We start from the raw sequence: 12133 nt of genomic DNA on the forward strand, positions 1-12133 counted from the left end.
AATCATAAATAATGTGAGGGACAGTTTTAAACATTTGTGTAATTAAAAATGCAGAAGTAAATGGATTTTGGGCCTTTAAAAATTGCAAAAAAATTGTAAAACACTTGTGCATACTTGTAAATGCATGTACAACATTTTGAAAGTGTGTGTGCACGTTTAAAAATATATGAGGAAAAAATTGGATATCAACAACTGCCCCTCTTTACCCGGGAAGGATGAAAGAGTTTTCGGGTAAAGAAATGATGACCGATTTTGACCGAATGCATGTTTTGAAAAACAAAATAGAGGCTGAACCCTGGTCTCTGAGTTGCCTACATATACCTAGTTTTTAGGAATTAGGCCATGTTACTTCTGGACCCAACGGTGAATGAAGCCGATGGAATAGTTCCTTTTGTGAAGTGTAATGTCGAAGGAGTTATGATTGTGAGTTTGGAGCGTGGCGGATGCATTATAGGGTAGATTTCTGAATGGTAGCAGAGTAAGGTGGGTAATTGATGGGAATCAGTTATAGTGTCAAAGAGAAAATGGTATGAGCAGAAATCGGAGCTAAGGCTGCTCCCGTTTGAAGAACGGTTACCTCCTGGATTACCTACAAAACTTAAAACACAATGCATGCAAGTATATAGATGATGCAAATTCCCTTTAGACCATGAAAGATTGTCTTTGGACAGTGCGGATGTCGTCCTTAGACTATGATGTCCTGGGCCATGAATTGTGAGATAGGAGATTCGCAGGCCATGAAATGATGTTCTCGGGTCATGGGGATGGTGCCTTTGAACCATGAAGCCTTTGAATAATGATGTGCAAGTATTGAGAGATCCTCAGGCCATGACATGGTGTCTTCAGGCTATGAGGATGATGCCTTCGAACTATGACGCCTTTTGACAGGTTGGCTTTTTGTCAGCCCATGGAGTGCAGAGATATGATACTGAAAGTGATAACAAGACAAAACTTAGTCTTGCATAGATTTTGGGGGCAGACCTTAGCCCGAGAGAAGAAGATAGTGCCAAGAATAGAGCAACATTTATGCAGGGAGGGACAATGCTTAGTCCCATGAGAAGACAGTGCTTAACCTTATGCAAATACAAAGGTGGGGTTTAACCTCATGAAAAGAGAAGGCAATGCTTAGCCTTATGCAGATGAGAGGCAGGGCTTAGCCTTATGCAAGATTTGAGATAGGACTTAGTCTTATGCAAGGAGAAGTCAATGCTTAGCCTTATGCAAATATGGAAGCAAGGTTTAGACTCATGCAAGGAGAAGGAAATGCTTAGCCTTATGCAAATATGGAGGTAGTGCTTAGCCTCATGCAAGATTTGAGATAGAGCTTAGTCTCAAGCAAGGAGAAGGCAATTCTTAGACTAATGCAAATATGGAGGCAGGGTTTAGCCTCATGCAAGATTGGAGACAAAGCTTAGTCTCATGCAAAGAGAAGGCAATGATTAGCCTTATGCAGATATGGAGGCAGGGCTTAGCCTCATGCAAGCTTAGAGACAGAACTTAGTCTCATGCAAGGAGAAGTCAATGCTTAGCCTTATGCAAATATGGAGGCAAGGCTTAGCATCATACAAGATTGGAGACAGAGCTTAGTGTCATGCAAATGGAAGGCAACACTTAGCCTTATGTAGATATGGAGGCAGGGCTTAGCCTCATATAAGATTTGAGATAGGGCTTAGTCTCATGGAAATAGAAGGAAATGATTAGCCTTATGCAGATGAGAGGCAGGGCTTAGCCTTATGCAAGATTGGAGGTAGAGCTTAGTCTTATGCAAAGAGAAGGCAAGGCTTAGCCTTATGCAGATATGGAGGCAAGGCTTAGCCTCATGCAAGATTTGAGACAGGGCTTAGTCTCATGCAAAGAGAAGGCAATGCTTAACCTTATGCAGATGAGAGGCAGGGCTTAGCCTCATACAAGATTGGAGACAGGGCTTAGTCTCATGCAAGGAGAAGGCAATGTTTAGCCTTATGCAAATATGGAGGCAGGGCTTAGCCTCATGCAAGATTTGAGACAGAGCTTAGTCTCATGCAAAGAGAAAGCAATGCTTAGCCTTATGCAGATGAGAGGCAGGGCTTAGCCTCATGCAAGATTCGAGACAGAGCTTAGTCCCATGCAAGGAGAAGGCAATGCTTAGCCTTATGCAAATATGGAGGCAGGGCTTAGCCTCGTGCAAAGAACAAATAAGAATAGAATATTTCTTAGTTGGAGATATATTTGCATCTGGTAGTCTGATCGTTAGGACTTTGGTATGTGTATGTTTGTGAATACTTCTGTTATGTTCACTATGCCTGCATCCAAAGAAAAATTGTAAATTTTTTAAGGGGAGGTTGGTTCGTGCCTTCGTCTGCTGGCTTTTGCTTCGCTCCATTCTGGAGGCCTTGTTTGAGTTGCCCTGGGTAACACCTGACTGTCACGGAAATAGAGTTTTCGAAAATATGCATTAATTGATAAAAATGGAGTTATTATTTTTCAGAAAACATAGTGAAATATCAAGTAATTTTAGATGAACTAGTAACTGTAACACATTTCAGAGACATTGCAGCTTTCTTATTTTTGAATTTTGAGGGTCCTCCTCAATTTTGCCCCAGTTTGGTAAATGATCCTTCGGCCGTTTGCATGCGACGAAACTTGCTGAACCTTCTCCGGCTTCTCCAAAATTCTGCCCCAGTTTCTTAACCAATTTCTAACTTTCTAGCATATGATGGCATCGGCTGGACTTTCTCCGGAATTTTGAGGGTCCTCCTCAAAATTCCTCCCCAGTTTCTGGTTCTGAGGGAAAATGAAAATTTTATTATGATATGACCAAACCCACAGGGATGCCTACGTATCCCTTCTTAAACGGGAATCAGGTCAAGCGTAGTTTAGTTACATTGTATGAAGAAATCTAAACAATCTACACATAGTATCTCTTGACTGCATCTGAATTGACCAGTTTCGGCCAGACTTCTCCGTCCATTTTTGCAAGTATGAGTGCTCCTCCCGTTAGTACCCTGTGAACCATGTAGGGACCTTGCCTGTTAGGAGAGAATTTCCCTTTGGCTTCATCTTGATGCGGGAAGATCTTCTTCAGCATCAGTTGTCCCGGCACAAACTGTCTTGGTTTGACCCTTTTTGTTAAAAGCTCTGGACATTCTGTCCTGATAAAGCTGACCATGACATACTGCGTTCATTCTTTTTCCGTCTATAATGGACAATTTCTCATAGTTGCTCCTTATCCATTTTGCATTGCTGAGTTCGGCTTCCTGTATGATTCTTAAAGAAGGAATTTCTACCTCGGCTAGAATGACAGCTTCGGTACCATAAACCAGTAAATAGGGAGTTGCCTAGTTGATGCGCGAACTGTAGTGCGGTACCCTAATAGGGCAAAGGGTAACTTCTCATGCCATTATTTGTAGTTTTCTACCATCTTCCTTAATACTAATCTTGATATTCTTGTTAGCAGCTTCCATAGCTCCATTCATTTGATGCCTGTATGTTGTAAAGTTTTTGTGCTTGATTATGAAGGTTTCACTCATGGCTTTCATCAGGTCACAGTTCAGATTGGCGACATTATCAGTGATAATGGACTCGGGAACTCCGAATCAGCAAACAATACGATCCTTGACAAAGTCTACGATGACTTTCTTGGTTACAGCTTTGCAGGATGCAGCCTCTACCCATTTTGTGAAATAAAAGATGGCCACCAAAATGAACCGATGCCTGTTTGAAGCAGTAGGCTCGATTAGACCGATGGCATCTATTCCCTAGGCAGCAAAAGGCTAAGGTGCACTTGTTGCGTTGAGCTCATTAGGTTGTACCATTATCATGTATGCATGTACCTGACATTGGTGGCATTTCTGTACGTATCGGATGCAATTCGTCTCCATAGTCATCCAAAAATATCAAGCTTTGAGTATTTTCTTGTCTAGAACAAAACCATTCATATGTGGTCCACAAGTTCCGGCATGTATTTCTTCAAGCAATCTGGAAGCTTTGTTTGCGTCAACACACATTAACAACCCTTGATCAGGAGTTCTTCTATATAGGGTCCCTCCACTTTGGAAGAAGTGCTTGGATAGCCTTCGTAGCATGCATTTCTAAGTATGGTTTGCCTGCTCTGGATATTCTCCTTTCGCCAAATATTCTTTGTATCATGGAACCAGGGTTTTCCATCCATTTCTTCTTCAATGTGAGCACAGTAAGCTGGTTGATTGTGGATCCTCACCAGGACAGGATCAATGAAATTCTTATCTGGATGTTGTATCATTGATGACAAAGTGGCCAGTGCGTGTACAAGCTCATTTTGAATTCTGGGCACATATTTGAATTCTACCTTTGTGAATCTTTTCATCAATTCCTACATATGATGCAAGTATGGTAGTATTTTGATGTTCTTCATAGCCCATTCTCCTTGAACCTGATATACCAGAAGATCTAAATCACCAATTACGAGCAGCTCTTGTACATTCATATCGATGGCCAAATTGAGCCCCATGATGCAAGCCTCATATTCTGCCATATTATTGGTGCACGGGAACCTAAGCTTTATAGATACAAGGTAGTGTTGACCTGTCTCTGATACCAAAACCGCTCCAATGCCCACTCCTTTGAAATTTGCAGCTCCATCGAAGAACATCCTCCAACCGTCGTAAGCTTTAGTAATATCCTCTCCTACTAATGATACTTCTTCATCAGGAAAATATGTTTTCAAGGGTTTGCATTCCCCTCCCATAGGATTTTCAGCAAGATGGTCTGCCAATGCTTGTCTTTTGACCGCCTTCTGAGTTACATATACGATATCAAACTCACTTAACGGTATCTGCCACTTTACTAACTTCTCGATCGCCATGGGGTTGTGAAATATGTACTTCAGAGGGTCCATCCTGGATATGAGGTGTGTGGTGTAAGCACAGAAGTAATGACTCAATTTCTGAGCCATCCAGGTCAAAGCACCGCAAGAGCGTTCCAGTAGAGAGTATCGTGCTTCGTAAGGTGTAAACTTCTTACTCAGGTAGTGTATGGCTTGCTCCTTTTTCCCTATCTCGTCATGTTGTCCCAAACACACATCTGAAAGCTCCATCTAATACAGATAGATAGAGTAGCAAAGGTCTCCCAGGTTCTGGTGGGACTAGGACTAGTGGTGTGGACAGGTATTCTTGATTTTGTCGAAAGCTTTCTGACAATCATCGGTCCAACTCATTTCAGCATCTTTCCTCAACAATTTGAAGATGGGTTCACATATAATTGTGGACTGTGCTATGAAGTGACTGATATAGTTGAGACGTCCTAGGAAGCTCATCACGTCCTTCTTGCTCTTTGGTGACGCTAACTCTTGAATAGCCTTAACTTTGGATGGGTCCAACTCTATTCCCCGGTAGCTGACAATGAATCCCAACAGCTTCCCTGCAGGAACCCCGAATGCACATTTTGTGGGGTTCAGTTTCAGATTGTACCTTCTTAACCTGTCAAAGAACCTTCTCAAGTCTGCTATGTGATCTGTGGCCCTCTCGGATTTGATGATGACGTCATCAACATACACCTATATTTCCTTGTGTATCAATCATGGAAGATGGTTGTCATAGCTCTTATATAAGTAGCCCCAGCGTTCTTTAGACCAAATGGCATCATCTTGTAGCAGTACACTCCCCATGGTGTAATGAAAGTTGTTTTCTCTACATCTTCTTCATCCATCCAGATCTGGTGATAACCCGCGAAACAATATATAAAGGATTGGAGTTCATGCTTGGCACAATTGTCGATCAGGATGTGTATATTTGGTAGTGGAAAGTCATCCTTGTGACTTGCTCTGTTTAAGTCTCGATAGTCAACACATACTCTGACTTTCCCATCTTTCTTCGGAACTGGTACAATGTTAGCTAGCCAGGTTGGGTACTCAACTACCCTGAGGACTTTGGATTTGATCTGCTTAGTGACTTCCGCCTTGATTTTCAGGCTCATGTCTGGTTTGAACTTTCTGAGTTTCTGCTTTACTGGCGGATACAATGGATTGGTAGGCAACTTGTGGGCCACTATGGATGTGCTCAGATGGGTCATGTCATCATACGACCATGCAAAGATATCCTTATATTCCTTCAATAAACGAATTTACTCCTCATTCTCTGTCGGTGATAAGTGAATGCTTATGCGATTCTCCCTGACGGTTTCGGCATCTCCCAAATTTACTGCTTCTGTTTCGTCCAGGTTGGACTTAGATTTATTCTCAAAGTTCTCAACCTCTCTGATAATTTCCTCAGGTATTTCATCTTCTTCTTCTGAGTTGCTATCCTTATGTTGCGTCGTCTCATTACATGTCACAGTCATCGGTTCATCAGGAAAAGTAATAATAACATTGTAGAAAGAAAAGTGTGAAAGATAATAATGAATAATAATAGCCATGCATTGATAAAAATTTGAAAATATCCAAAATGAGTATGGCTCGATGAATCGAGCAATTATATTGAAACAAAATTACTGAAAATATCTGAAATGCCTAGCGTGGCTAAAGAAATAAATTTAGGCTAAATGCCAAGCTACCCAGGGACTCAGCAGGACCGGGATGGTGTGGTAGTCCAATTCCTAAGAACGACTCCTTTCTCCACAGTCTGAATGGTGAGGCCTTCTTCCTCCTCCTCCTTAATTATCGCACTGCAATCCATATCCTCATCCCAACTAAAGCTTCTTCCTCTACAGTTCCCATATTGTATCAGCCTGGTGAAAAGTCTGACCCAGATGTGGCACTGGTTGCTCGAGAAGGTAGTAAGGGCCATGCTATGGAGGTAACCAATCATCATATTCTTTCCATGTATACTGATATCCGATCCCAAAAGTTGTGCCAAAAGACGTTTCAGCTGGATCGGTTTAGTAATGCCCTGGAGATCCTTTCCAAGCCCTTTGTCGGGTTCGTACCCAGACCATGCTAGTATGCTTTCTATCTTGTTACTCCACCATTTATCCTTCTCAACTACATTGACATGTTCAATGTGGTGATAAGTTTTCCCTCTCAGCCTTCTTCTATTCTCGATAATCGGGATGGTTTGATTGGTGTAAATAGGGTTGCTTCTATCTCTGTGAATGATTACCTCCTGATGATTCCATTCGAACTTCACGGCCTGGTGGAGTGTGGAAGCTACGGCCCCAGCGGCATGTATCCAAGGTCGACCCAATAGAAGATTGTATGTAGCTGATATGTCAAGCACTTAGAATTCAACATCAAACCAAGTTAGCCCCATCAGCAGGCAAAGATTAATCTCCCTAATTGTGGCCTTTTGAGACCCATCAAATGCTTTCATTTTCATACTTCTTGCCCATATCTCATGAAAACCTTTACCTAATCTTTTCAGAGTAGTCAACGGACAAATGTTGAGGCTTGAACCTCCATCTATCAGGACCCTGGCAATGAATTTATCTTCAAACTGCACTGTGATGTGCAATGCTCGGTTGTGACTTAAACCTTCAGGCGGTAATTCATCCCCGTGGAAGGTAATCTTATGACTTTCCAGCACCTGCCCTACCATATTGGCCATTTCTTCGCAGGTGATGTTGTTGGGCACATAAGCATCATCCAATAACTTCATCAAAGCATTCTTGTGCGCCTCCAAATTTTGCAATAATGATAAGATGGATATCTGGGCGGGGGTTTTGTTCAAATGATCGATAACAGAGTATTCCCTCGCTTTTACTTTCCTCCAAAGATCATCCAGTCCTGTTTCAATGACAGTTTATTTGGTAGCAGCCTCCTTGCTTGATCATCCCAAGTGTTCGAGTGTATAGATCCTTCCTGTTCTGCTCATTCCCTGTGCGGCACCAGATTCTTCCATCTTTGCTTTTCTTTTTCTCCTAGCTTCGGCAACGTAATCCCAAGGTATGGCCTTGGAATTAAAAGGAGGTGTGGTTGATACTGTCATTGTGAAAGGTGTGGCCACTTCTACCTCAAATGGAACAAGTGTGGCTGTAGGTGGAGCTACTTCTACCTCAAATAGAACCGATGCGGTTATCTCAACCTCGACTGATGGTTGTGTCCGCACCATAATAGGAGTGAGTGTTATTGCAGGTTTAAATTCATCGCCTTCACGAATAAGCCCGATTGACTTCTCAAGATCTCATTCCTCATCCATCTCTATAACATGGACCCCATCACTCCGATGATCCGTGAGAGGGTTGTTGCGGATGTTGGGCGCAGCTTCCTTTGCCTATATGATCTTGCTATGAATCAATGTCTGGATCTTATCTTCCAACATTCGGCACTCATCAATGGTGTGCCCCTTCATACCAGAATGATATGCACAGGTTTTGTTTGGGTTGACCCATTGAGATGAGTTCTCTTCTGCCACAGCAGGAACAAGAGTGACATAACCAGTGGCCTTCAACCTTTTGTACAGTTGGTCGATGGGTTCAGCAATAGTCGTGTATTGTCTGGGTAGTTTGCGATCAAAGTTAGGTCAGGGTTTTTGGTAATTTGGATGAGTTAAAGGTGAATAATTATAGGTTGGCTGGGTGTTATAAGTATGATAGGCGGTGGCGGGTTGAGAATATCTGGGAGATGATGGTTGGTATATAGGTGGAGGTGTTTGGTATGTGGGTGGAGGTGTTTGGTATGTGAGCGGAGATTTTGGGCCTTGAGCCACCATTACTTCCCCCACTTCTCTTTTCTTTGATATGCTGCCTGATTGTAATGCTTTGTTCGTGGCCTGTAGTGCCTTAAAATTTGTCACAATCTTGCTTTTGATACCTTCTTCAATGCTTTCTCTGAGTTTGATGATATTGGAGAACTTGTGATTCTCAATGACCATTAGCCTTTCATAATACTGTGGGTCATGTGCCCTGACAAAGAACTTGTTCATTTGTTCTTCTTCTAGTGTTGGTCTGACCTTGGTTGCCTCTGACCTCCACCGAGTAGCATACTCGCGAAAAGTCTCAGTTGGCTTCTTCTTTAAATTTTTGATGTAGAAGACATCCGGTGCATTCTCTGTATTGAACCTGAACCGACCCATAAATTCTGATACCATGCTCACCCAGTTGGCCCACTTCTTAGGGTTATGGCTTATGTACCAGGACAGGGCATCTCTGGTAAGACTTCTCATGAAGAGCTTCATTCGGATCCTTTCATCTTTTCTGACCCCCACGAGCTTGTCACAGTAATTTCTCAAATGAACATTAGGATCACCTGTTCCATAAAACATTTTGAACTTGGGAGGTTTGTAACCCTCCGGCAGTTCCATGTCTAGTTGTATGCACAGATCCTCATAATTCAGACCTTCTACCCCTTTGCCTCCTTTGACACCCTGAATTCGACTTGTTAATTTCTTGAGTTCCTCGGCCATGTTCTTGATGAGTAGGTCCTTCTCAACAGTTTCTGGTGTATAGGAGATTGGTTGAGTAGAGTGAGGTACGGTTTCCACATATATAGGGTTGTTTGGTGAGTGGTAGGGACTTGGGTGTAGCAGTGGTCGTTGGTGGAGTTTTGAGGGTCGGGAATGGGTTGTGGTGTGTTCTGAGGAGTATGATAGGTAGTGGATTGTGGGTACTAGATTGGTTGATGATGGTGTTGTGGTGGAGTTGGTATGGGTAAAGGATTGAGATTTTGAGGTGGAGTTGCATATTGGTGGGTTGCGGGAGGATTTTATGGATGCTGGTTTGCCGTATTTTGGGGAGGTGCTGGGTTTTCGGTATTTTGTTGGTTGATGTCGGGGACGTTCAGGGTGAGGGATAGGTTTGCTAAGTTTTGGACCTGCTCAAGTTATCTCTGTAACTCCAGTATCTTTTGTTCCAACCACAAAACCAAGTCATTTGGTGCCGGAGTATTCCGACTGTCTGAAGTTTCCGCATTCTCTGTATTTTCCTTTCGAATACCACTTAAGTCATCTATCTTAGTCTTTCCTTTGATTCTCGTATTACTTGGAGGAGGAGGTGGTGGAGGGCCTCTATATTTGGTGTGATATGCCGATGATACCAATATGTACGAACCAACCTTAGGGGATGGGAATAATAAAGAATAAAGAAAAACAAAAAGTAAATGAGTCAGTAAGGGTTCTAAAAAGTTTGCAGTATTTAAACACATATTGCGGGAACGTAAATTCGAGTCCTAATTTGGAAGTCCCACTGTGCCCGAGGTAGGCTTAGCGACAAATAAATTTGGAGAAATTCAGTGCCAATAATTGCCTCATTTCATTAATGTTAAAAATAGACGACCCAAAATGACACTAAATAAGATAAGTCACTAATGACACTTGGACCTATTACGTTTGAAAAGAAAGTAAACCTAATCTACTTGGTCCCAGAAGGACCTTCTTCAGGCTGGATGCTCTTGTCGATCAGATCCCCCAGTTTGTGCAGGTTTAGTAGTAAGAATGCCCTTGCCAAATGTCCTCTTTTGTTTCCCTCGGCATTCTGGCAATCGATGACTCTCTTTCTCATTCTTCCTTCCAATTCCATTAGAATGTACTCCAGATATTCCAACCTTTCACTGGATTTAACAGCCCTCTCTTTCCACTCATTTCTCATTTCCATGTCGGCCTTATGTTTCTCCATATGCTAGGCTTCAGACTCATAAACTCTTTTGCGAAATTTATTATACTTCACCTGTGCTTCGGCAACTTCGTTTATGACCCTGTTTCCTGGACCAACCTTGGCTCGAATATTCCTAATATGTTATCATCCAACCATGAGGGGTAGAAGTATGCATGGCCAGCATGACATCGATCCGGCTCGATGGTATCCTTTTCCACAATTATCTTCAAGTGCCACATGTGTTGTGCTTCATTTTTGTATATAATGGTGTCACCTTGGAAATCAGCTATGAAGTGACTCATTTTAGCAACTCGCGGTATGACTTGCCTCCTACCTTCTTGTCTCATAACTCTAAGGGGAGTATAAGGGTATATGCCCCTTAACCCAATCAGTGCCAAGTGGGGAACATCCTTGGATCTGATGATGAACTCGTCGGTAGGGAACCACTCGCACATCCATTGAACCTGGTCCTCATTTAAATAGTTGAAAACCTGCACCCATCCTAAAGCATCCTTAGGTTGAGCAAACATGTCTGGGATATAAGTCATTTTCTTGGGATGATGGAAGTCTATGTGATCATTCCATGGCCTTCGTGGAAACTCCTGACGGTATTGACCCTTTTAGAGATGCTCTAACAACCAAACCTACAACAACAAGTGTCAACCCTCGAAGTATCTATGCCCCTTCTGACAACGCTCCAAGGCCTGGTACATGTCTGCGATGATCATAGGAACAATGGTATATGTCCAACTCTCGATCCCGTCCATCAAAGTTTTGGCCACCATGGCCACCCTGGTGCGAATTCTGTCCCCTTGGATCGGGAACATTAGCGTGCCCAAGAAACATACAATGAACACAAAGACCCTGCGGTGAAACCAACCCAAGGAGGTAATAGAGAGTTCGTCATCGAAAATACAGTAAGACCTGCTGTGACTGTATCGCTCATAGAGGAAGTTGAAGGATATATAGGGGTTTTTCAGGCACTCCAAGTCATCATTCTTCTTCAATCCCATTATCTTGAGAAATCCCCTAGTGGTGTGATTTTCAGGTGCCAATAAACTAGGGCTATCCCAAGGTAGCCCAGTAAATCCCCCTACTTCTTCCAAGAGGAGGGGTCATTTCTATGTCTCCAAAGCGGAACACAACCCTTTCTTTGACCCAGAACATGGTGGCAGCCTCGATCAATATTTTGTTTAGCTGAAGATCCAACAAAGAAAACAAATTTCCTAAGACTCGTTTCACATATTTTGGTCACTTGAGGGAAGATCTCTCCACCAATCTAGCAATAATGAGGGTATGTTACCAACCATGCCAAACCTGGGATTTCATGCCTTATTTTTTCTACAAAACAAAATATGGTTAGGCCCTTTCCCCCTCCAAGTTTGTCTATTTATACAACAATAATTAGCACATTGGCACTTATTTTCCCAAAATTAATGCACACAATCGTGGTTGCGTCAGTTGAGATTATGGAAAACCCGATGGACTTTTGGGTGAGGCTTGTCTTAAAGGGTTATTATGTGGACACCATATTAACCCGGCTAGGTTTGACCATGATGCATGTATAATTAATCAGAGTAAAGTTGCTATAGAGGTCTAGACTAGGACCCTCAAGCGGACAACTTGAGGAGGAAAGGCATGGAACCGTCGACTG

The 12133-nt window shown here is 42.6% G+C and overlaps 2 protein-coding genes across 2 annotated transcripts; both read right to left on the minus strand.

Annotated features, from left to right (window-relative positions):
* Nucleotides 1-3035: 3035 nt before the first annotated feature.
* LOC138885271 (uncharacterized) lies at nt 3036-5053 on the minus strand. The gene is made up of 4 exons (XM_070166204.1): nt 4400-5053; nt 4086-4330; nt 3398-3462; nt 3036-3271 (listed from the first exon to the last, which is right to left on the minus strand). The coding sequence occupies exons 1-4, from the start codon at nt 5051-5053 to the stop codon at nt 3036-3038; spliced, it is 1200 nt and encodes a 399-aa protein (XP_070022305.1).
* Nucleotides 5054-8162: 3109 nt separating this feature from the next.
* LOC138885272 (uncharacterized) lies at nt 8163-9293 on the minus strand. The gene is made up of 2 exons (XM_070166205.1): nt 8604-9293; nt 8163-8333 (listed from the first exon to the last, which is right to left on the minus strand). The coding sequence occupies exons 1-2, from the start codon at nt 9291-9293 to the stop codon at nt 8163-8165; spliced, it is 861 nt and encodes a 286-aa protein (XP_070022306.1).
* Nucleotides 9294-12133: the final 2840 nt, after the last annotated feature.

The sequence above is a fragment of the Nicotiana sylvestris genome, chromosome 2 (assembly GCF_000393655.2).
Source record: "Nicotiana sylvestris chromosome 2, ASM39365v2, whole genome shotgun sequence".
Taxonomy (NCBI): domain Eukaryota; kingdom Viridiplantae; phylum Streptophyta; class Magnoliopsida; order Solanales; family Solanaceae; genus Nicotiana; species Nicotiana sylvestris.

Excerpts from the sequence above, each read along its gene's own strand:
- LOC138885271 (XM_070166204.1), bottom strand. The coding sequence starts at position 5,053 with ATGGAGCTTTCAGATGTGTGTTTGGGACAACATGACGAGATAGGGAAA. Across the intron at positions 4,331-4,399 it reads TTGGTGATTTAGATCTTCTG|GAATTGATGAAAAGATTCAC; the intron begins GTATATCAGGTT and ends CATCATATGTAG. Across the intron at positions 3,463-4,085 it reads AAGGAGAATATCCAGAGCAG|GCATCAAATGAATGGAGCTA; the intron begins GCAAACCATACT and ends TACAACATACAG.
- LOC138885272 (XM_070166205.1), bottom strand. The coding sequence starts at position 9,293 with ATGGCCGAGGAACTCAAGAAATTAACAAGTCGAATTCAGGGTGTCAAA. Across the intron at positions 8,334-8,603 it reads AGAAAAGAGAAGTGGGGGAA|GCCACTGGTTATGTCACTCT; the intron begins GTAATGGTGGCT and ends AAAAGGTTGAAG.